This window comes from Archocentrus centrarchus, chromosome 22, assembly GCF_007364275.1.
Source record: "Archocentrus centrarchus isolate MPI-CPG fArcCen1 chromosome 22, fArcCen1, whole genome shotgun sequence".
Taxonomy (NCBI): Eukaryota; Metazoa; Chordata; class Actinopteri; order Cichliformes; family Cichlidae; genus Archocentrus; species Archocentrus centrarchus.
The window spans coordinates 438,246-460,420 of record NC_044367.1 but is presented as its reverse complement, the minus strand read 5'-3'; the positions used below and the strand labels follow the sequence as shown (position 1 = coordinate 460,420).

At 44.9% G+C, this 22,175-nt stretch overlaps 1 protein-coding gene across 2 annotated transcripts in view; it reads left to right on the top strand.

Moving 5' to 3' along the window:
* Positions 1–22,175, top strand: part of eipr1 (EARP complex and GARP complex interacting protein 1) — a 94,227-nt gene that overhangs the window by 39,102 nt on the left and 32,950 nt on the right. For both annotated transcript variants that reach the window (XM_030718184.1, XM_030718185.1), the window contains exon 6: positions 4,615–4,751. In XM_030718184.1, the coding sequence (XP_030574044.1) occupies positions 4,615–4,751 (137 nt within the window). The remainder of the gene's footprint in view (positions 1–4,614; positions 4,752–22,175) is intronic.

The following is a 22,175-nucleotide window of genomic DNA, read 5'->3' as shown; positions in this document are numbered from 1 at the left end:
CTGCTCCCAGAGAGCTGCTGCTCATTGGATATTTCCTCTGTTTCAGGCAGGTGAGTGTGTTTGGCAAACAACAGATCTGATTTAACTGGACAGTTGCCATTATCATTAGGTCAGAAATGTGATATTAAAACTGTAAGCTGCCCTTCTTGGTTGCAGACAGAAATCAGGAGGATCCCAAACACATGCAGGCTGCGGTCCCCGTGGGATGTGACACAAAAATGAGCTCCACACAGAGTTTTTCCAGAGTCCACATGTTGGGGACATTTTTGGGGGATATTCTGACCTCTTAGTTCCACACATTCAGCAGAGCTTGCTGACGGTCACATTATCAGGAGTCTGTGTGTGTAAAGTCACCTTCAATAAAAAGAACTCCTCAATGTCCCCGTTAAAAATCCTGCTTCCACTCTGAGAAACACTGTAAATCACTGCGTTGCTTGAAAACTGTAGTTTTTTTTCCCTCCAGCTGCAGCCTCGGTGGTGTTAAACAGCCCGAGAGTAACAAATATAAAATCACAATTCAAAGCAGTTTGTAAGTTCATTTCCAAATTTAATACAAGGTCACCAAGTAGAAGGTGCAGGTACTTCGTTTTAGGATTACATGAAGGCTTCTAGAACAATTAACTGGCTTAAAAATGTTCTTGCAGGTGATATTAAAAACACAAAGAATGAATTTACTCCTGAGAATCTATATTTCTGTGCTCCACTGTGGCCCACTCGGTTGTTTTGCAAAATAAAAAGTGAAGTGAGTGACACACCTGAAGCTGCCTGCTTCAGAGGATGGAGCTCTGTCTGCGCTCAGCTCATATAATGTTCAGGGGTGTCTTTGTTCTGTTTGTGATCAGCACAGTGTGTGTGTGCGTCCTGTGACCTCGGTGTAAGGATGAGTAGGACCGCCAAAGTTTGCGAGGGCGTTGATCGAATTCTCGAGCACAGACGCCAGGCAACACGGCTATTAAAGCCTGCATGGAGGAAGGAGGAGGGAGGTGGAGGACGATGACAAAGGGTAGGGTAGATGGAGGGAGCGATGAAGAGCTCTGCTGATTGGAAGGATGAAGGAGTGAATACGCATCAGGAAGGAGCTTGATGAGGAGAAAGGGAATGAAAAAGAGGAGAGACAAATTCCTCCAGCGCTGATGAGAACGTTAATCTAGCTGCCACCCTCCTGCAGCTCCCCCTGTCTGCCAGAGGGTGACGTGTTCATCTCCAGCATGTCCAGCTGCAGCGTCGACGTCTCTCTCGAGGGCCTGGCCTAGATTAGTGAATGTGTGAGTCCTCTTTTTACAAAAGAGGATTGTGTGCATTGTGTTTGAAGGCACATTTTCGTGTTTGTGTGTGCGTGTGGCTCATCAATTAGACTCGCTGGTGGGATTGAGTGAAAACATCTCCGCTGACTCACAGCACACCCACACACCTCGTCCTGCACATCTGCTCTCACAGACACACACTAACACACTCCTTTCCGGACTACAGAGGAAGCATAAATGCATGGTGTTGTGACAGATAGCTTTGCATTAGTGCCGCTTGCATCCTAAATGAATGCCTCCCCCAGTGCTGTGTGTGCTGCCCTGTTAGGGCCCCTAATTTGGTTAGTGCGCTAATAAAGCTGGGAACCTGGGCTGCACGATGCAAGCATGGGGTTTGCAGAGCTTCAAGTCAGGGAACGTGTGTGTTCTTTGACGAACTCAGAGACTTTCTGCATGTTTCATGCTTGGTTAAAGAGTTCTTACAACAGGTCCTCTGGACTTAACCGTTACTATGTTGTCAGTAAAAAGCAGCAACATTGGAGGATGAACCATGAACCCAACAAGTGCTAAAAACCCTCAGATGAAGTGTCGCCTCTGGACTGTGTTTGCACTGTTGGAGCCTTTTGGGGCTTTTTAAATAAAATGATCTGCCCAATAATAAAGCTGCTGTGCAGTCGCTGTAGGTTCGTCTGCATTTTATCTGCAGTCCTTCCTGAGAAGTTGAACTTCTGGCTCTGCAGAGCCAAACGATGACTCAGTGTGGCGACTCCTGACGTCACCGCGTTTCATTTAGCTGATGACACTCAGGTCTCATCAACCCCAAAATGCAGTGTTAGTGCAACGTCCACAACCCAGTGAGTGACGTCACGGTTGCCATGTCCATCTTTTGTATACAGTCTATGGTGCCGATCAGCCTGTGGGATTGTTTTCTGTCTGCGCCTGCTGAGAGGAAGAAATGATTTTAGGAAGGCGTTTTCATTCCTCATCATTTCACATGTTTGAGCTTAAACATTTGATTTACCGTGGATACTTGTACAGCGTGTAGCAGCTCAGAGGCAGATCTTTGGAGCCGCGCTTTAGCTGCAGCTGCTCTGCATGCTCAGTAAATCTCACAAAACATGAAAAATTATTTAAAAATTACATTTAAATGACATTTTTTACAAATAGAGAAACCAGTGTTTTCAGTTTGTGAATGGACTTTCGTGAAATAGTCCTGGAAATATACTTCAAGGCCACAGAGGAAACCCTGCTTCTCTCCTTTTTGTTTTCTTCCTCCCCTCCTTTGCCGCTCTTCTTCAGCTCCTTTCTTTTGACTCCTTTCCTTTCTTCTCCCCTTCTGCCCACTTTGGTCTCCTTCTTTTAAACCTCCCTGCTCAGTCGGCCTTCTTCTCTCTGCCTCCCTCTTTCTGTCCGCTCTAGCTGAAATAATGAGAGTGTACCACGGAGCCGTGTGCTGACGGGCCGATCGATGATCCTTGCTCCAACAGGCAGAGGCGGGGGGGAGAGAGGGAGAAGGATGAGAATAAAACCTGCAGATAGTGGGGGAGCAGAGAAAAATGAGGCAGTGTGATGCTGCTGTTTGAATTGCTGGATGCATCACAGTTTAAAGGAAAGATAATCATTTCCAAAGCCGGCCTGCTGAATTAATTGGATTCCATTTTTAAAGTAGCCTGATGAAGTGATATGCTTTATAATTCAAAGTCCTTGAAGCATTTTGACTTTGATTAATTTCACCTCCATTGTTGCCTTGTGAAATATGTGCAGCAGGTTTGATAAATATACGACGGCGAGCGCGTCGCCTGCTTTGAAAAGCTTTAAATGCAGCAGTTTAACCTGCCTGCCTCTCAGCTCAGCTCAGCTCAGCTCAGCTCATTTTGGGATCCACTGACATTTTGTCACTTTAATGTGTTTCTGTTGAAAAACCAAAGGCGGTGCAATCAATTCAAGGTTTTAAATGTTTTGGTTTGACTTTCAGCGCTGATCAGTCTTAAATGTTGATCTGATTCGTAAGTAACGGAGCCATCGAGGGCAGCGATCGGGACCTGACAGACCTGCGTTATATCTGCGTTATATCAGTGTCCTGTGTTTGGCACGCTGTCATCATCTCGATGACGGTTTCTCGACGTTCAGATTCAAACACGTTTAATATAATCGTAGTTTTTTGGCCTTTTTTTTTTGCAGAACAAAGCGCTGCACAGAGATGAGGGGAGCTTTGGCTGGAAGCTTCTTCTGTTTGTGCTCCATTCTTCATTGTTTTTCTTTTTGATGGGGAAATAAGCTTAAATAAATCTAGTTTGAAGTTTTGCAAATACAGGAACCCTGTCTGATCACAAAGATGTGAGTGTCTCTGACTTTACTCTAAAGTTCGAATTTTCTAAAGTTTTTTGATGCGTTGGTTGATCTTTTTGGTCACTAGGGGGCAGCACAACCAGCTTTAGCACAACACCTGGCATTACAAACATATCTTGTGTCTACATCCAGTTTGTTATTCACATGTGTAGGAGCAACATTATAAAAAAAGTTTGTGTGTGAAGGTTAGAAAGTGCTGTAAAGTGTACGAGGTGTCGCTCGGTCACTCTCCTCACGGCTGCTGTCCTGACTTCCTGTCCAGTGCACCTGCAGAGCTCCCGTGCTTGCAGGCTGAAGATGTGGCCAACTGTTGGTGTTTGGAGAGCACCTGCAAGAACATCAGGTGTCCCCTACCACCTCCACACCATTTTTACACATTCATTTTTCTGTATTTCATTTGGATTTTATCCAGAGTTTAATGAAACTGTAAAATATGTTTTGTTTCATTGGGTCCAGGCTTTGGTCAGCATCACAGTGCAAAATAACTTTATCTTGTACCGGGAGGGGGGGGCACCGTGCAGACCTTGAGCTCCTCTCCCTTTGAGATCACCCTCTTTTTAAAACAGCTTTCTCAAGTTGATCGGCGCAGGCTTAATAATTGAGGAATATGTGATATCACAAAAGATGAGCTAAACGAGGATGAAGAGCGCTGTGCACTAAAGTCACGGCCATCGCTTTGCATCCTTTCTGTATATGAAGATCCTGATCAATTATTAGAGTCCCTAATAATACTGACCCAGTCTGAATAATGCTGTAAATGCACATTAACAGCACAGAGGTGAGACATGTTTGCAAGCGTGTACATGCTGGCATGATGTAGGCAGCTGGTGTGCCACTAATACCCCAAATATTACTGCAGTTGTTAGCGAACGATTGTAGTTTTGAGAGCGGCCCGCAGAGAAAATGACTCCTAATAAAGCCTCATTATGCTGATTTAATGAACTGCTCCGGCTGAACCTGTCACACATGTACAGATGAAATTCATGTCCCTGCTAATGAAGGCGCTGCCGTCCCTCTGCAGGTCTCCAGCACTGCCACCCTCGAGGGTAAAGGTCAGCTGAAGTTCACCTCCGGCAAGTGGAGCCCCCATCACAACTGCAGCCAGCTCGCCACAGCCAACGACACGGCCATACGAGGCTGGGACCTTCGCACCATGAGGTGAGCGCTGCTACCTGAGGCTGGACCTAAAATAGTCCCGTCCTCTTCTGTGAATCCTGACAGGGACACCTGGATGGGCGAGGCATGAAAGAGACTCTGAGAGCAGTGTTTAGGTGTCATTGATAGTTGACGAGGTGTGTTTGTTCCAGCTTTGCTGATCAGCATGAATGCACTTTTTTCACTCTGCAGCTCTGAGCTGACTGAGTCTGAACAGGACCGAGTGATACAAGGGAAACTCAGAGCTTTCCAGTTTAAACGGTCACTACACAACATTTCAGTGCACTACACAGGACGTTCCTTTAATTTGACTCATCATGACGAGCGAGTCACAAACTGCCTTCAGCTCGTCAGGAAACGCGCTGCGTATGTTATCTTTAAAAACGCCGTGAGAGACTCTTCATATTTACAGCTTGAGCGTCATCAGTGATTCATGACATGACCAGAGTTTACATTTTTCTGGTTCTGAGGAAAACTGCTTGGAAACAACCAGTGCCCCCACTCCTTTTTTTTTGTATTTAAAACTTCAAATTGCTTAGACATGCCAATCAATGATTGAGTCTTTAATCATTGTTGGAATTTGGAGTTCATCCTGTTAGAAGATAAGACTGATGAGAAGAAATGATCTGAGCAAAGCTGAAAACTGTTGCACTGATTTAAGAAGCGATAAATGTGCTTAGCTGAGTGTCTGGAATCATGATGAACTTCCATTAGGTGAGGATGGAACAAACCAGCGATGGCTGCATAAAATGGGCCTGCATACGTCATAGATATTCCATTAAACATCATAAGTGATTATGATGAATGATTAGGAGTTATTTGCAATATTTCTGATCACTTTATGGTCATTTTACATAAAAACAAACGTAGCTTTATTTCAGAAACACTCATATTTCTCTGTGATCCCAAACCTTTAAAGAGGTCATCACTGTATTGGAGCCTTTGAATCTTTATCATGCTCCAACATTATGGTCTAATGTTATGGTCTCATATTTTTTTGCTATTTGCACATCCACTGATGCTGATGTGACTTGTTGGAGCAGTTAAATTAGAAGAGAAGCACCACAAACCTGTGACCCTCGCTACAGGTAGCTTAGCAGCACAGTAGAAACAGAGCTCGCAGCTCTCAGATGCAGTTAATTAGTATATGGACACTTACAATGCATAAGTCAATAAAAGACTGGCAATGAAATGAAGCTTAAGGGGAATCAGATGTTATATTGTCCACTCAAAGCCAAAACTGCTACATGAATTAAACTCGTTCGCGATTACTAAGATTTGTTGGTCTGTTGGCTCGGAGTCTGTTGGCTTGGAGTCTGTGGACAGCGGCCCACACAGAACCTTTCAGGACGGGACAAATTAAAGGAAAACCGTGAATCTCTAACTTCCACAGACCAGAGCTCTGTTGGCTCTACTGCAACCATTTATTAAGACACTGTATCTCTTAGTACATGTTGTCAGCTGCTTCTGTGTGGATATGTAATTCACTGTTAAGACAAACGTGAATCTCAGTAGCTAACTGCTGCATAGTGCCACCTGAACATACCTGATGCTGATGCTGATGCTGTCTGTGAGCCTGCCTCAGGTCCGGTGTTTGTCTGTTGTCTGTACATCAGTTCTTATTATCAGACCTCAGTCACACTGAGCAGCTGGGGTGAAGCTGGGTTATAAAGTGGCTTGCAGATGCAGCTTTAATCGTGCGTCCTATGTGAGTTTTACCAGTTGGAAGCACAGAACAGTATCAGCTGAGCCATCAGCTCATTTAGGCGATATCAAGTGTGGCTGTTTCTAATAATGAGCTCAGTGTGTGTCAGTAATCCCTGTGAGCCAAAGCTCAGCCTGCTCTAAACACTCAGTTTATCACAGCGTTTTCTAACCTGAGCTCTGTATGATGTCACAGAGAAGGGATATCCTCATATGGACATGTCAGGCAGTGGCTGTGAGCAGAGACGACCCACCCACGCACTATAGTTTAAAGTTTTTGTTTGCAAGTGGCAGCCAATCAGAAGAAAGCCGTCTTAAAGGGGCAGGAGCTAAAACAGGCTGTTTCAGAGAGAGGATGATCTGAGGGGCTGCACCGAGGCTCAGTATGACATAAATAATAATTATTATGAACTGTGCATCATTCAGAGCTCCTCTGATAGAGTCCAAGAATACAGATCCAGCTGAAAATGAGCAGAATTACTAAACGAGGTTTAGTAGGTCTGAGGCTGCAGTTTATTAAAACACACATGAACCCATGAAAGGTGCAGCTTACAGGAAATACTCCATACTCCTCCTCACTGTAACATGTTAAAGCTTATACTCGCCCTAATCTTGCAGCTGTCAGCACTGTTTCTGTGTTCTAACAAAAGACACACAGACAAAAATCTCTGCAGTCTTGTGCAGAACAATATTTGCATCCAGGTGTGTGTGTCAGGTGTGACGCTGTCTGTGGAAGCACTCGGGAAGCAGAGGGAACATCCTCTCGTCTCCGGTTCGTGGGTTGAGTCGAGTGCGTTTTTCTGCTCGCCACATGATGAAGTGCGAGGCTGCTGAGCACTGATGTTCCTGTGTGACACGGAGCATATGTACCACCACACATTAACCTTGTAACTGCAGGTTATCAGCAGCACCTTCCAACCTCTGTGTGCGTGTGTGTGTGTGTGCGTGTGTGCGTGCGTGTGTGTGTGTGCACGGACTGCAGGGCGTGTGTTTGTTTCCTGTGTTTCTGCAGCACTTGATGAGTGAGGTCAGCGTGTGTTTACGTGTGGGCTGTGCTGGAGGAATAATAATCACCTCGCTATCGATCGCCATGATAACAGCAAAGTGCCGAAGAGACTGAGAGGGGTGCCGGGTGAAGGAGAGAGACGGAGAGAGTGAGAACGTATTTACAAGATGTGTATCACAGGGCCAGATAAGATAGTTGAATCATTCATATCACTCCCCGTCAGCCCCATAACAAATTAAAGAGTTCCTGCACACCCCGTTTTGGCCGCTCTCTTCCCGCTGTGCTATTTTGAAAGATGCAACAGTGCTGATTTAGCCATCGGCACAAAGGGAGGGAGGGGGCGGCGGAGCGGGGCTTGTTAGCAGAGAGGAGCCTCATCCCTGATATCACTGTGAAAACACACCATTATTATCTGGACACATGCAGCCAGTAGAGGGTGCACCACCATGGATGTTTTTAACAAAAATAAGTGACTCTCGCCTTTGTCCACCTTTGATTTGAAAATAATCATCACAGTGCTACATGTATGTGCTCGTTCATGATGTTGGAGCTCTTATTGAAGATCAGGGAATGTTGTGCTGCAGTGCTGAGCCTGATGCTTTTATATATTAACAGCCAGCTTCTGTTTACAGTCTTTTTCAATTTGGCGAGGTCTCATATTTGGTACAGCAGCTCAACCAGACGTCGCACTTCAATTATTTTTTTTTTCTTAATTCTTCAATCAACTGAGTTTTTTAAATGTGTTAATTCTGGATTTTCTAAAACCTTCATTTTGTTTCCTGGATTAAGGCATATTTTGGGACCCCATTTTGTTAGCTGACGATTACTCTCAAACTTATCAGCGATTTTGTTTATCAAAGGTGCCGCTGTTGTGAAAGTCTGGGATTATTTTTCCTGTGATAAAGGTACTCAGCTCAAACCTGATTTTCCCCTCTTTGAATATATGGCTCCATCTAACCAAGAGAGGCTTTTTTATGTTTCCTAAAATTTCAGATCTTCACGATGCGTGCGCGCGCATATGCACCTGTATCCCTGCAGACATGAGGTCATGCATGTGATCTTGACTCATTATGAGAGCAATCTTTTAGAAAAAGTCACCAGCAAAATGCACCTCAGTGAAGGCCAACATCCGGACACCTAAACAAGGATAAAGAGACTAGCAGAAAGCAAACCAGGCAGTGTGGTGATTTTGATGGCACCCCCACTCTCAACAAAGTCACCAGAGTCCAAACATCACAGCACAGGATGGTGATAAGAACCTAAGCAGCTGCAGCCTACATCAAAGGTCAGACGCAGTGGACAGCTGTGTGCCGAGGCAGAAACACGCAGCAAGGTCTCCACCAGTGCCTGTGGCCCACGCCAAGACACAACAGAGGCCAAGTGCACAACCCAGTCCCACCCAGGCAGCACGGGCACCCAGAAAGAGGAGCCCACAGCAGGCCGGCCCCCACTCCTGAAACCCACAGAGGACCAGTGCTGGGGAGGAAGGAGAGACGCAGGGGGCCAAAACTCCCCCGAGTCAAACCAGCCCACCAGCCACTCAACCCATAGTGACAATCACTCTTACCCTTTCCCCTTTTTAAAAAAATTTATTTATGTGTTGTATATAATATATGGAGTCTATGCATTTATGATTCAAGTCTGTTCCCCAATTTCCCAATTGGGGAATATCTATAAATTATTATAACTAATGCAATGCATTTTCCAATTGCCTGATTGGATTTTTTTTTTTTTGTGAGCCCCACCTACCTGTGTAAATAAATTAGTGAGATGCATTAAAATAGAAGGCAGGTGGGGTAGGGGAGAGTGAGGTGGGGGGGCCCACTCCACATTCCTGTAGATGGCCCAACCCACTATGTGACCTCCCACCACCAATTCAGCCTGAGGTGAGCCCTATAGTGCTCTACATAAATGCAGTTATTATGAATCTCATGTGTGTGTGTGTGTGTGTGTGTGTGTGTGTGTGTGTGTGTGTGTGTGCGTGCGCATGTGCTAAGCTAGTGCTGTGCATTAAAAGAAGCGTGACAAGTGAAGCTAGGGTTATACTTTCCACGCCCGTGAGTCCACTCAGGTCAGCCCACAGCAGGAGTATACTCCAGCTCAGGAAACACGGCGCTGTCTCCACAGGCCGACTATGTAAACACTGCAGCGTCACTAAGGAGGCGGCTTTCGTGGGTTGGCCGTCCACGGTGTACCTCAGATGTATGAGTGGGTTTCCCCTCATAGACAAGAAGTTGTTTATTCGCAGTCATGCATGTGAAACTTTCCAGTAAAGATTTTTCAGACATCGTTTTGAAGGAGATTTGTGGACACTGGAGTTATGATCACAGTTGGAAAGTCTGGAGATGTTTGTATCGTATGAGGTCTGCAGGTGCGAGGCACAGCATGTCGGGTTTTTGTGAGTCTTTCACTGCCTGTGCACGAGTGTGAAGTGGCTGCAAGCGTGAATGACCAGCATGTGTGTTTGAGTTTGTGCTCACCAGTGTTTGCTCTTTCTTGTGGGAACATTTTTGTGTGTGTGTGTGTGTGTGTCCGCCTCTCAGCACGCTTCACTGCCTCTTCAGGTGACCTCTGTGGTGTCCCCTCACACCTGCACTCTCCCCTCCTCTTTCTTTTCTCCCATCTTGTCTTTTGCTCGTGTTTTCTGCAGTTCAGTCACACTACAGTGAAAATGGGACGCACCGTCCCAACGACTAGAAAAAACAGGTGGTTGTTCGGTGATTGGACTGAGTTTTCGTAGGTTGAGCAGGTAACACCACGTTGGATCACAAGGTGATTGCACAGGTCACCTGGTGGGAGGCAGCCTGTCTCCAAACATTTGCGGTCAGGCTCACAGACTGACTGCAATCGCTCTCAGAGAGATTGATGAAGGTTTGCAAATAATTATCTAATTTATAAACACAGATTGTCACAAGCTGCAATCGATCAGTGTCAGTCTGCACTGATGAGTGCAACTTGTCTGCGATGCGTCTTGTTGCAGTAGGAGACTCAGCCCAGCTGGTTGTACTCTGGTTATTCTTCTATGTAAAAAAGAAGGTTGCTTAATGTAAATTTCTAGTTATTGTTAATTATACAGACAGCAATAGCAATTTTTGCTGATTTATCACCGTTAATCACAAGCAAAGTGATTCACAAGCTGACAGCAGACGACTCTGTCCTGTTGGACTTGTATCGCCGTCTTGCTGCATCAGAGTCACTTTGAAGTGGTTGCAGACCTGGTCCCTGTCTTCAGAGCAACCATTCCAAACCCAACAAAGTTGTTCATTGCACATAGTCACAATAATTTTGGTTGTGCATGAGGTTTTTCCTGGTGAGACTGTAGCATTATTCCTGTCCTCTAAAATAAGAACGGGGAGTGCAGCTCAGCCAGCAGCAGGCGCCTTTAGCTGGTTATCTAACACCCTGGAGAGGAGCTTGGTATCTGCAGCACCCTCTCGCCTCCCAGACGCATGGCTTTAAAAAAAAAAAAAAAATGCAACGATAACACTGCTTATAAAACATATATGGAACCTGTTCTACTTTGTACTGATGTAATATGCAGCATTATGTAAATTATGGAATACTTGGCTCCGATATGGGGACAGAAACTGCATTTAATGGAAAATCCCGACACACTCTCACTTCTCCTCAGCCTGCTCAGTGTACCTTTGCTTTTACATTATTCACAGAATAATTCCTGTTGTATTGAGCTGCTGTTGTGATTTCTTTTTTTTAAGGCAAGGTCTGTTTCCTTAATGTATTTTTAAAAGGTCTTATTTCAGTTACGCCACAGGTCATTAGTAAGTGCTGGGCAGCATTTTGAAGAGCTCCACAAACAATGTGTGCAAGATGTGCACTCGTTTACAGAGAAGAATGTTTGGGCTGTAACAAATATGACATAATTATATACAGCAGATTAATTATACTGCAGATTGATAAGTTGATGGAGCTCATGATGGCTGATATGCACATAAACAGTCTGGAAATTAAAATGTGAATAATTCAACCTTACTCGCACATTTTTGATTCCTAAAGCTGTGTGGGCTTCATCAATAAAATCAGAGCCATCAGTTTTCAACCAGTATCAGCTAAAGTGCTAAAGACCATAAAAACTGAGCTCAGGAAGCAACCTGTTGTCAAATGGAAAGATGCTGTCTGCAGGTGCTTGTGCCAGATTTATTCTTCAGTGTGACACAACAACCCTCAGCTTACAGCCGGTCATAAAAAGTGTACAAGTATTCCTGCAGCATATGGCCCACAGAGACCTGCTAACACGTGGCATTAGCATGTGTGAAAGGACACTGAACAGCTCTGCGTGCAGCTCAGAGGCACTCAGGCGACGCTGCATAGAGATCCGATGGTTCAGGCTTCATTCAGAAGTGGCCTGGGCTTCAGCAGTGTGAAGGCAGCCCTCCACTGTGTCCTCAGCCCCCTTGAAGGATCGCCTACTCACCTGATATTCTCTGAACAAGATGAGTATGTTCTCGGTTCTCAAAAATCTGGCTTTGTCCATGTTGTCTGAAAATTTCTAAAAGCACGTAGAGACGTATTACAAGGCTGCAAAAATTTTTGTTGGCCTGGAGCACGAAAAGGACTTTAGCCAGTCCGCATTACTTTGGTTTCTTCTTCTAATTTTTGGGATACGTGATCATTCCAGGCTTGGAGAGCCCACCCAGTGTCTAAGTTGAACTGCTGTTCTCAAAGCTGCCCACTCGTGATCACATTACCAAGACACATGTGAAGGGTGAAGCCAGTCTGGGATTACATGGAGAGAAGGAAGATAGTGAGACAGAGTCCAAGAACTGTGACCAATTTTTCAAGGTGTTACATTTTTACACCTTTTGGGGGGTATCTTGGTAAGTCTACATCTATTCCACTTTGTCCAATGGGGGCATAGAGTATCTACAGTGGCTCTCCATCTGACTCTGTTCTTAGATATGGCCTTAATCTCTCCCCAGGACAGCCCAGCAGATCTCAGCTGGGCTTCTAGGTTTCGCCTCCAGGTGTTTTTGGGTCGACCTTCCTTCTTTGGCCCTGAGGATTCCATTCCAGCGATATTCGTATAGCAGTATCGATTTTACGTTGGTATTAAATATCCTGAGTTTGGTGTTTAATCTCAGTGTCTTGCTCTTCTGTATAGATCTTAATATTGCAAATGCATGCTGCGCTTTCTGTTTCCTGGCTTTAATGTCTTCATCAGTTCCTCCAAATATGCTAACTATACTGCCTAAGTAAGTAAACTGTTGGACATCTTCAATTTCTTTGTCTCTAATAATGATTCTGTTTTAGTTTTTGGTGTTTATACACATAGTCTTTGTTTTGGATGGATTGATGCAGAGTCCCACTCTTTTAGCCATAGTCTCTAAACTGTTGATCTGGTGTTGTGAATTTTGTAGACAACTGGATAGAGTTCAGATGTCATCAGCGAAGTCTAGGTCTTCAAGACGTCTCGTAAGTGTCCACTGGATCCTCCTCGGTTGTTGTTGTAGGCTGATTTACTGACCCAGTCTAGAACAAGAAGATAGTGAGACAGAGTCCAAGAACTGTGACCAATTTTTCAAGGTGTTACGTTTTTACACCTTTTGGGGGTATTTTGGTAAGTCTACACTTGTGTAAAGGTTTGGTGTAAGGTTGTGTATTTTTTCTGTATTTACTCTGATTTTCATTTTTGTTTTTGTTCAGGTTTAAGCAACAAAGCTACTCGGTTAGGTTGAGGCAACAACATTTCTTGGCTAGGTTTATCCAGTAAAGCTATGTTCATGTATCGTGACTTCTCATTACACCGGCCCACAGCCCGGTCGGTGACCATCTGGCAACTACCTGTCATGATCGTGGGTCTGTTGACCCAGCATTTTTGTTTTGAGTCTTGACTGCTATTTATGTTAAGAAGTATTTTGCAAATTTGAGTTTTGTTTTCCTTAAGAGATTCCTTTGTTTCATTTTTTTGGTTTTGCTGTGTTATAGGTTATGTTCTTGGTTTTAGTTTATTTGTAGCACCTGCCTTTCTTAGTTTCATCACCTGAGTCTTGTGTATGGTTTAGTTTTGATTCCTTCAGTTTGCCTGCCTCCTCCTGTGCCAACTCTGCGTTCTTGTCCCCATGTTCAGTTTCCTGTTTTATTTTGTCAGTCTTTCTCTTGGTTTACTTTGACTTCTGTGTCGTGTTTCTGTGATTATGTTCAGCTGTGATCCCCACCTGCTGTCACTCCCCTCATCGTCCTTTGTGTATTTATTGTCTGCTTTTTGCCTTTGTCCTTGGTTGCGTCCTCATCGTCATTTGGTCCTCCTGCTGTGTGCTGATGCTCTTGTTCACGCCCATGTTCATGTTCATGTTTAAATTAAATCAAGTCAAGTTTTATGTGAGCTAGTGTTTTGTGCAGTTGGCACCTGACCAGCTCTGTTATGTCCTTTGTTCAAGCTATTAAAGCTGAAGCTTAAGTTTAATTCAGGCCTCTTGAGTCCTGCATTGGGGTCCTCTGCCTTGCCTGCCACAGCAGTTCTATGACACTACCAGTCACTAGGGAAAATGTGTATTCCCCAACCGGTTGGCAAATTCTGTTCTATTTGTACATCACCTAATCACAACAAACAGTCGCCTCAAGGCACTATATATTGTAAGGTAAAGACCCTATACTAATTACAGAGAAAACCCAACAATCAAAGCAACCCCCTATGAGCAGCACTTGGTGACAGTGGGAATGAAAAACTCCCTTTAACAGGAAGAAACCTCAGGCTCAGAACCAGGCTCAGAGGGGGGGGGGGGGGGGGGTCATCTGCTGTAATCGGTTGGGCCTGGGGGGTTTGAGACAGGACAAAAGACATACTGTGGAAGAGAGACAGAGGTTAATAATAAATGATTAAATGAGGAGTGGGGTATAAACAGAGTAAAAAGAGGTAATGGAAAGAAACACTCAGTGCATTATGGGAACCCCCCAGCAGCCTAGGCCTATAGCAGCATAACTAAGGGATGGTTCAGGGTCACCTGATCCAGCCCTAACTATAACTAACTTTATCATAAAGGAAAGTTTTAATCCTAATCTTAAAAATAGAGAGGGTGTCTGTCTCCCGAATCCAAGCTGGGAGCTGGTTCCACAGAAGAGGCGCCTGAAAGCTGAAGGCTCTGCCTCCCATTCTACTCTTAAGTATCCGAGGAACCACAAGTAAGCCAGCAGTCTGAGAGCGAAGTGCTCTGTTGGGGTGATATGAAGAGAAGCCAATATGGGAGAAATCTGCTCTCTCTTTCTAGTCCCTGTCAGTACTCTAGCTGCAGCATTTTGGATCAGCTGAAGGCTTTTCAGGGAGCTTTTAGGACAGCCTGATAATAATGAATTACAATAGTCCAGCCTACAAGTAATAAATGCATGAATTAGCTTTTCAGCATCACTGTGAGAAAGGATGTTTCTAATTTTAGAAATATTGCACAAATGCAAAAAAGTGGTCCTACATATTTGTTTAATGTGTGCATTGAAGGACATATCCTGGTCAAAAATGATCTCTCACAAGAGAAATCATTTCTCCAAGATTTCTCACAGTGTTACTGGAGGCCAAAGTAATGCCATCCAGAGTAAGTATCTGGTTAGACACCACACCATTAAAACCTGCCGAGAACAATAACTTCAGTTTTATCTGAATTTAGAAGCAGGAAATTAGAGGCCATCCAGGTCTTTGTCTTTAAGACATTCCTGCAGTTTAACTAATTGATGTGCGTCATCTGGCTTCATGGATACATAAAGTTGGGTATCATCTGCATAACAATGAAAATTTATGCAATACTTTCTAATAATACTGCCTAAGGGAAGCATGCCCTTGGGCACCCAGAGAAAGACAGGAGGCAGAGCTGGAGGTGGCAGAGCTGAAGATGCTCAGACCTTCACTGGGAGTGAGCAGGATGGACAAGATTAGAAATGAGTCCATCAGAGGGACAGCTCAGAGTCAGAGAGGCTGAGATGGTTTGGACATGAGCAGAGGAGGGAGGGTGGATGTACTGAAGATGGAGCTGCAGGCAGGAGGAGAAGAGGAAAACCTCAGAGGAGGTTCATGGATGTAGTGAAGGAGGACATGCAGAGGGTTGGAGTGACTGGTGCATGCTGGTATAGGGGGAGATGGAGGCAGATGCCCTCTAAATGAAACGGCCAAAAGAAGACATCTGTCTTTGCGACTGATTTTACCTGGTTTCAGGTGAATTTGTATTTGTTCCTCGTGACCTGTGGTTGCAAATGGTTGCTGACCGCTCAGTAGGCCTGTGTGACAGCAGCAGTAAGGTCAGGCTTCTGAAAGGGATTGTGGTTTTGTTCAGATTGCAGCATTTTTTTTCCCAAAGCTGCTGCTGCTTCTTGTTTATATGGATGACCCCCCCCCCCCCCCGGCACCAACCGTTCTTGGGATCCGAAGTCTTGCTGATTGTAAAGAATAAACAGGACACTTCATAGAAACAAAGAAATTGCTTTTTCAAAACTATTTCACATTTTGGATGCATGCATACTGTATATTTGCAAAACAGTAACTGCTGCGTTTGTAAGTTAAAAATGTCTTTAAAGAGCAAAGATGAAAACAAGTTGTTAGTTTGTGAGGATCTGACTTTGGGCTGTTGGTGGCACACCGGGGGGCTTTAAGCCTTTGAATAATATTAGGCTAGCTAACAGGCATGCAGTACTCGCCACTGGGCATGTAGCTCCCTCTGTGTGTGTGTGTGTGTGTGTGTGTGTGTGTGTGTGTGTGTGTGTGTGTGTGTGTGTGTGTGTGTGTGTGTGTGTGTGTGTGTGAGAGAGAGAGAGAGAAGCCTGTCACTGGAGATGTTCTTATTCTACATCTACTCTGAATTCCCTCTTGGACCCACAGTCCATAGTGAGGGACACACACACACACACACTGAGCTGTGTAATAGCTGTCAGGCCTGCAGCCATACCATGCTCTGCAGGGTGCATACTGAACAGCAGTGCAGTGTTGCAGTGAAGCATGGATCCTGTACACCTCCCCTGTGGTGTGTATGTGTGCATGTGCGAGAGGCAGAGCAGAAATGGAGAGCAAAAGGAGGCAAAATGATTGATAGAGGTGCTATTTGCTCCTTTGCAATCCAGGTTAAAAGCCGGCTGTCTGTTGGTAGAAAGACGAGGAGCAGACATCATCAAACCTTCTCATCCAGACAGACGACGCAGCTCTCGATCAGCCTGAACGCCACCTGGCCAAAAACAGCCTTTTCATTCCACCTATTCAACAGATCTGGCAGTGCCTCAGCGCGCCATAATGATAGGTTAGCCAAGGTAAACCATTATTCACGAGCCTTTTCCATCATATTTTATTCACATATTCAAATCCAGCTCTATTATGCAAAAAGTGTTGGCTGTTGAAAGTATCGTATTTCACATTCAAATACGGGCCATTATGCAAAAGATGTCAGCTGTTTTTGAAATAGTGCTCTTCCATATGCCACTGTTGATTTGAGGGTGACCTTTTGAACCCTGCTGCTGTCAAATCGATCATCGGTAACCTTTTCCTGAGCTCCGGGCTTTTCCTCAGAAGACAAGAACCAGACATCACGCTGTAACTCTCATAATGGAGGGGTCATGACCTTATGCAGACCTTAAAATAATTACAGTGAGCATGAATACCTTTACATTTAAGACGTCTCGTCCTCCACCACCCTTATTTAGCTGCTACGCCTGCCACAGCACATACTGTATGCAGTTATCAGCAAATTCTAGCCTGGCTGGTCAAGCGCTGAGTTACGTCCACATAATATGCCAGAATTTTTCACCCAAACTGAAACTCCGCCTTCTTAGACGGTCTGTTAGTCCAATAAAGCACAGCAGCCATATTATTGGTCAGATAACGGCATTAAAAATGCTCCAGAAGGCTCCAACAGCACAAACACAGTCCAGAGGTCCAGTTCAGGGACTCCAGTTAGCTAAAGTGAAGCCTAGCAGACAGCTAGCAGCTACCGCCGCCTGTGTCACCACCCACCTGTTGGTGAAAGAGGACATACCCCTAATAATGCAAGCTTTAAACAGATGAGTTATAGACCCCCCCCAGCAGTTATCAAGGGGGAAATTATCTACAGAGACCAAAGCGGTTTCTGTATCAGGCTGTAAATATGTTCATATGTTTATTTCTGCTGGAAAATTTTAACACTGACTCACTGTGGCGCCTCTGCCGGACAGCAGAGGAGCTGCAGCTTTGGGTCCTTCCATGATTTATTTTTCAGAGGCTGATTCTTGGTACACCGAATAGCATCTGACAAAAAAACAAAACAAAAAACAAATTTTGGTTGTTTTCCTTTAATCTACTGTAAGATCAACGTGGATGATAACCCAGGAGGGAACCTGCAGTGACCTGAGAACACCTGAGAACTGGCATTCAGAATGGATGTTTATTCAGTAAGATTTGAAACCATAAACTCATCATGAAAGTGTTTCCTGAGATCAGGTGAGCAGGAGGCTCGATTTCTCACAGATTTATACAATCAGACTTCTGTTTATAATCAGAGGAGTCGCCCCCTGCTGGACACTAGAAAAAATACAAGTTTCAGGTGATAAAACTTTATTTATGTTGGAAGTTTACTCCTACTTTGATGTGACTTTTTCTCTTTGACTTCATACTCACTGCAATACTATCCTCAATCATTTAGGCTGCTTGATGTAATGATCCTTTACTTTTGTTCATCTGCAGGCTTTCCCCTCCCCCTCTTGCTCTCCTCTCCTCTCCCCTCCTCCCCTGCCTCCCTACCTCCGTCTCCTGCTCCCATCTTTCTTTCTCTGCCAGCTCCATCTCAAAGCCAGGCTTTAATTTTGATCAGCGATGAAATGATTGCTCTCCTCTTTCGATTTTTCTTTTCTCCCCCTCCCATCTCACCATGGTTGCCATGGAAACAGGGATGTGTGTGAGTCTGTGAGTGTGTGTGTGATTGTCGATCCCCTCAGCAGAGAGATTTATCACCCAGACTAAGCCAGAAGAGTGTGTGTGTGTGTCCGTCTACCTTTGTAGCTTCCTTCTTACACACCTTTATCTTCGCCTGTATTTACACACAAAGATGGTATTTGAGGGAGTGTGTGTTTCCGGTTTTATGTTTTTATCTGCGTGTGTGTAACAGTGTGTGTAATAGGTCCCCCGTCCCCTCATCAGCCCCCCATCACACACACTCGCTGGATGACTTAAGATTGAGTGTTTTTGGTAGCTCGGGCCAACCACTGCTCTAATCCTAACCACACTCGTACAAACATAAACACACACACACACACACACACACACACACACACACACACACACACACACACACACGAAGTCCCAGGTCTCTCCTCTATTAGGCCGGGCCAGGGGAGCGTACGTACGCGTGTCTCGGTGTGTGCGTGTGCTTGGAGGGGATCGCTCAGAGACACCAGAGAGGGAAAGAGCGAAACTAACCCAATTTCCTGCTCCATTTCCTTTTCACGCAGCGGGCGCGTCCCATTCCGCAGCAGGCCGGGTTGAACACCAGCCACCCTACAGCCCCGGGTCACGCCTTATACCTCACAGCCGCGCACAGCAGAGGAAGGCGGCGCTGTAAATAAATCATGTGCTCCAACTCGAAATTACACATGAAATTGCTATTTTGAGAGTGATTGAAGTTCACCAGAAGTTTGACGTCATCTTGGATTAGGAAGCTGCTGCTCGACGAGTGCTCAAACACTCTGGATTTATTCTTACCGGTGACCCGCCATCCCTGCGACCGACTCATGCAACACATACAGAAACATTGAGGAAAGAAATGTCACCAGCAGTTCAGATAAACCCCTGCTGTCAAAGGCAGGCAGGACTTTATCTGCCCTCGTACTGCTGTCCATATAAAGATGACCATGGTTATTGTGATTATTGGTAAGCTCACACATTTTCCATCTAATCTTCATGCCAAGCAGGTGTGGGAGGTGTGTGACCAGGTTTCCTCATGTCCCACATTTTCACTGGTTTGATTTATTTATTTTTTACCTTTCTGCCTTTCATGTGCAGGCTGCTGCTGTGCAGGTTAGCTTGTCTGTAGCTCAGGAGGCTTCACAAAGGAAGAACTTTTTTAAAGTATTAAGTATTAAAAATCAAAAATGCGCATTTACAAAAACAAGCAAAAGGCTTCCACATACGCCTATAAGAGTGGGCGGGGTCACGTGGCTCTGGGCCAATCATTGTTCCAGATAAAAAGGCATGAGAGGCACCATGTTTGGTCTGTGAATTGTAGTTGTGCGCTTCAAAAAATAAAATAAAATGATCTGAATCATTTTAAATAAAATCTCACTGACTTGCTTAACTCTTAATGATCTCTGTGCAGCGTGGGAGTGGGTGAACTTTCAGCAGAACTGTGTTTCATGTTGTGCCGTGCTGTTTCTTCACGTGTTGTCTGGCTTTCCTGTGCAGAGGTCTGCTGGCTTCAGCTCATCGTTGTGCTGAAAGCTCCTCGCCTCTGTCCTTGCTGCTGTCGCCGTGCTTCGCTGTGGGGGTGGGTGTTGGCAGGTGACGGGCAGAGCCTGCTGTTCACCACACACGGTGGTAGCATCCACAAACTGAGTCCATGGATCCAGAATGAAGAGCTTGTTTAGATGTTTTCTTAAGAACATCAGGAGGATGTCTCAGTTCTCCTTGTTTCAGTTTGAGATGTATTTGTCTGGATTTGATGCAAAGTGTCCACTTTTCTCTCTTATGATAATGAGATTACTCTGAACCTTCTGACCTTCAGGCCTTCACATGCACAGTGCACAGCAGATCTGGACGTCTGCACTCCGTCTTGCACAGCATAGACACTGAGATTCGTCCGCATCTGTTCTCTGAGTGTTTTAAGTTCGTTCTTGTTATTTGATATTTTCTCTCGAACACGAGTCACACACAGCCCCTGAGCCGTCTTGACCTAATTGGAGCCCAGCGGTCTGCCTCAGGTCATTCTCTTATTCCTCCCTTATTTTAATGAGATTTTTAATTAGCATGTTAATTGCCTATCACAATCAGCGGGGTGACTAGCTAGCCGGCTAGCTGCTGTTGGCATCCAGCTGGGCCACAACACAGAGGCTTTCCACTCGGCTGAACAAAGCCAGGCAGAACTGAGCGGTGCCGGGCTAGCCTGGAGAGGAGCGGGTGCTGAAGAAAACAGGCGTCTCTGCAGCACTGTGCTGCATTCAGGGACAAAGCAGAGCCAGATCCAGTTAATTACCAGTTTCTTCACACAGGTTTCCACTGTATCACCCCCAGCCATGCACTCCTTTCTTACAATCGCATGGCGCTGACGCACAGGTGTGTTTTTTTGTCAAAATGCGGACAAAAAAATGACAACAGTGTCACAGCGAGCCGCCGTTCATCCGCAGCTTTAACGCTGCCCTCCCCACGAGTCCGGGAAGAGGTCTGGATCCAGAGTTGTGCCGCGCTGTTCCAGTTTCTGAAGAGGTGATGAAATGCCAAACTTTCAGGAAACTCCCGGATCCAGACGGACAGTGAGCTGGGCCAACCCTCGCTGTCATGCTCCCAGTTAATTATCCAAAGTTTTTATTGATCTTTATGTGCGTTTATCGTTTTCTGTCCATCTGACTAGTTTGGGTAAATAAAGCAGTGACATGAGTACGAACGAAAAGAAGGACATGAAAGCAGAGATGTCAGTGTGTTTAACATTTTGTATTTTTGATGCATGAAACATTCATTTGTTTAATTTTTGTCAGTTTTCATATAAAAGGTTATTAATGTGGATCCATCCTTGTGCAGTGATATGGCTGATAGATGCAGCTCAGTGGGAGGAAAACAGGTCCTACATGAACCTGCAGAAGGCAGATATCTCTGTAGCTGATCCCTACAAGGATCAATAGCAGTACAGGCTAGAGGGAAATGTATGTATATCCATGTGATTCTTGCAGTCTCTTTAAGATGTTTTCCACATGCAGAAGAAATCAGAACAAGCCGCCACTGGTGTGACGGCAGCTCGCTGCTAACCTGCACAGTGACACTGTAGCATGTAAGCGAGAGCTTTTGGCAGCTCCTGCTCAGTGTGTTATATTATCAGCAGGTATTAAAGTAGTGTTAATAAAAGGTTAGAAGCTAATGTAATCCAAACATTTCAGCTTTTAGATATTCTCTTCACTCTGCTGTTATCAGCTGCTCCGACAGTCACCTCTAACTCTGGAGCAAAACAAAGCAAACAAAAGCAAATAGAAGGTAAAACCACAAAGCCATAAATGTCACTTTCATTTGTCTCCATTAAGTCCTCATTTTGAATTCTGCAGCTTTCATAATGAACCGAGCTGGGCCTAAAGAGCAAACGGAACCTGCATGAGCATCTGAGCTCGCCTCCATCTGAGCTCGCCTTCATCTGAGCTCGCCTCCATCTGAGCTCTGCTTGTAGCAGTAACCATGTTTCTATTCCATGTGTTTACATTTGATTAATGCAGGATTTGTAGTCACGTGTTTCTGAGTAATGTGCAGTTTTCCACTCACTGTGTCGGTCCGACCGTCTCATCAAACAGTCACAAGTTTGATCCAATAATTTGTCTTCCTGAATTTCGACCCCTTATGTTGGCTCACACGAGCCCGTCTGAGTTTCCACTTTTAATGAATCATTTCTGAACTCACACCAGAAACAATGGTTCGACTCCCACACAGAACTGATCTTAATAGTTCAGCAGAGGTGGGATGTGCTGTAATGAAGTACAAATATTTTGTTACTGTACTGAGTTTTCAGGTATCTGGACTGTACTCGAGTATTTATTTTTACTTTTACTCCCGACATTTTCTGCTCCCCACA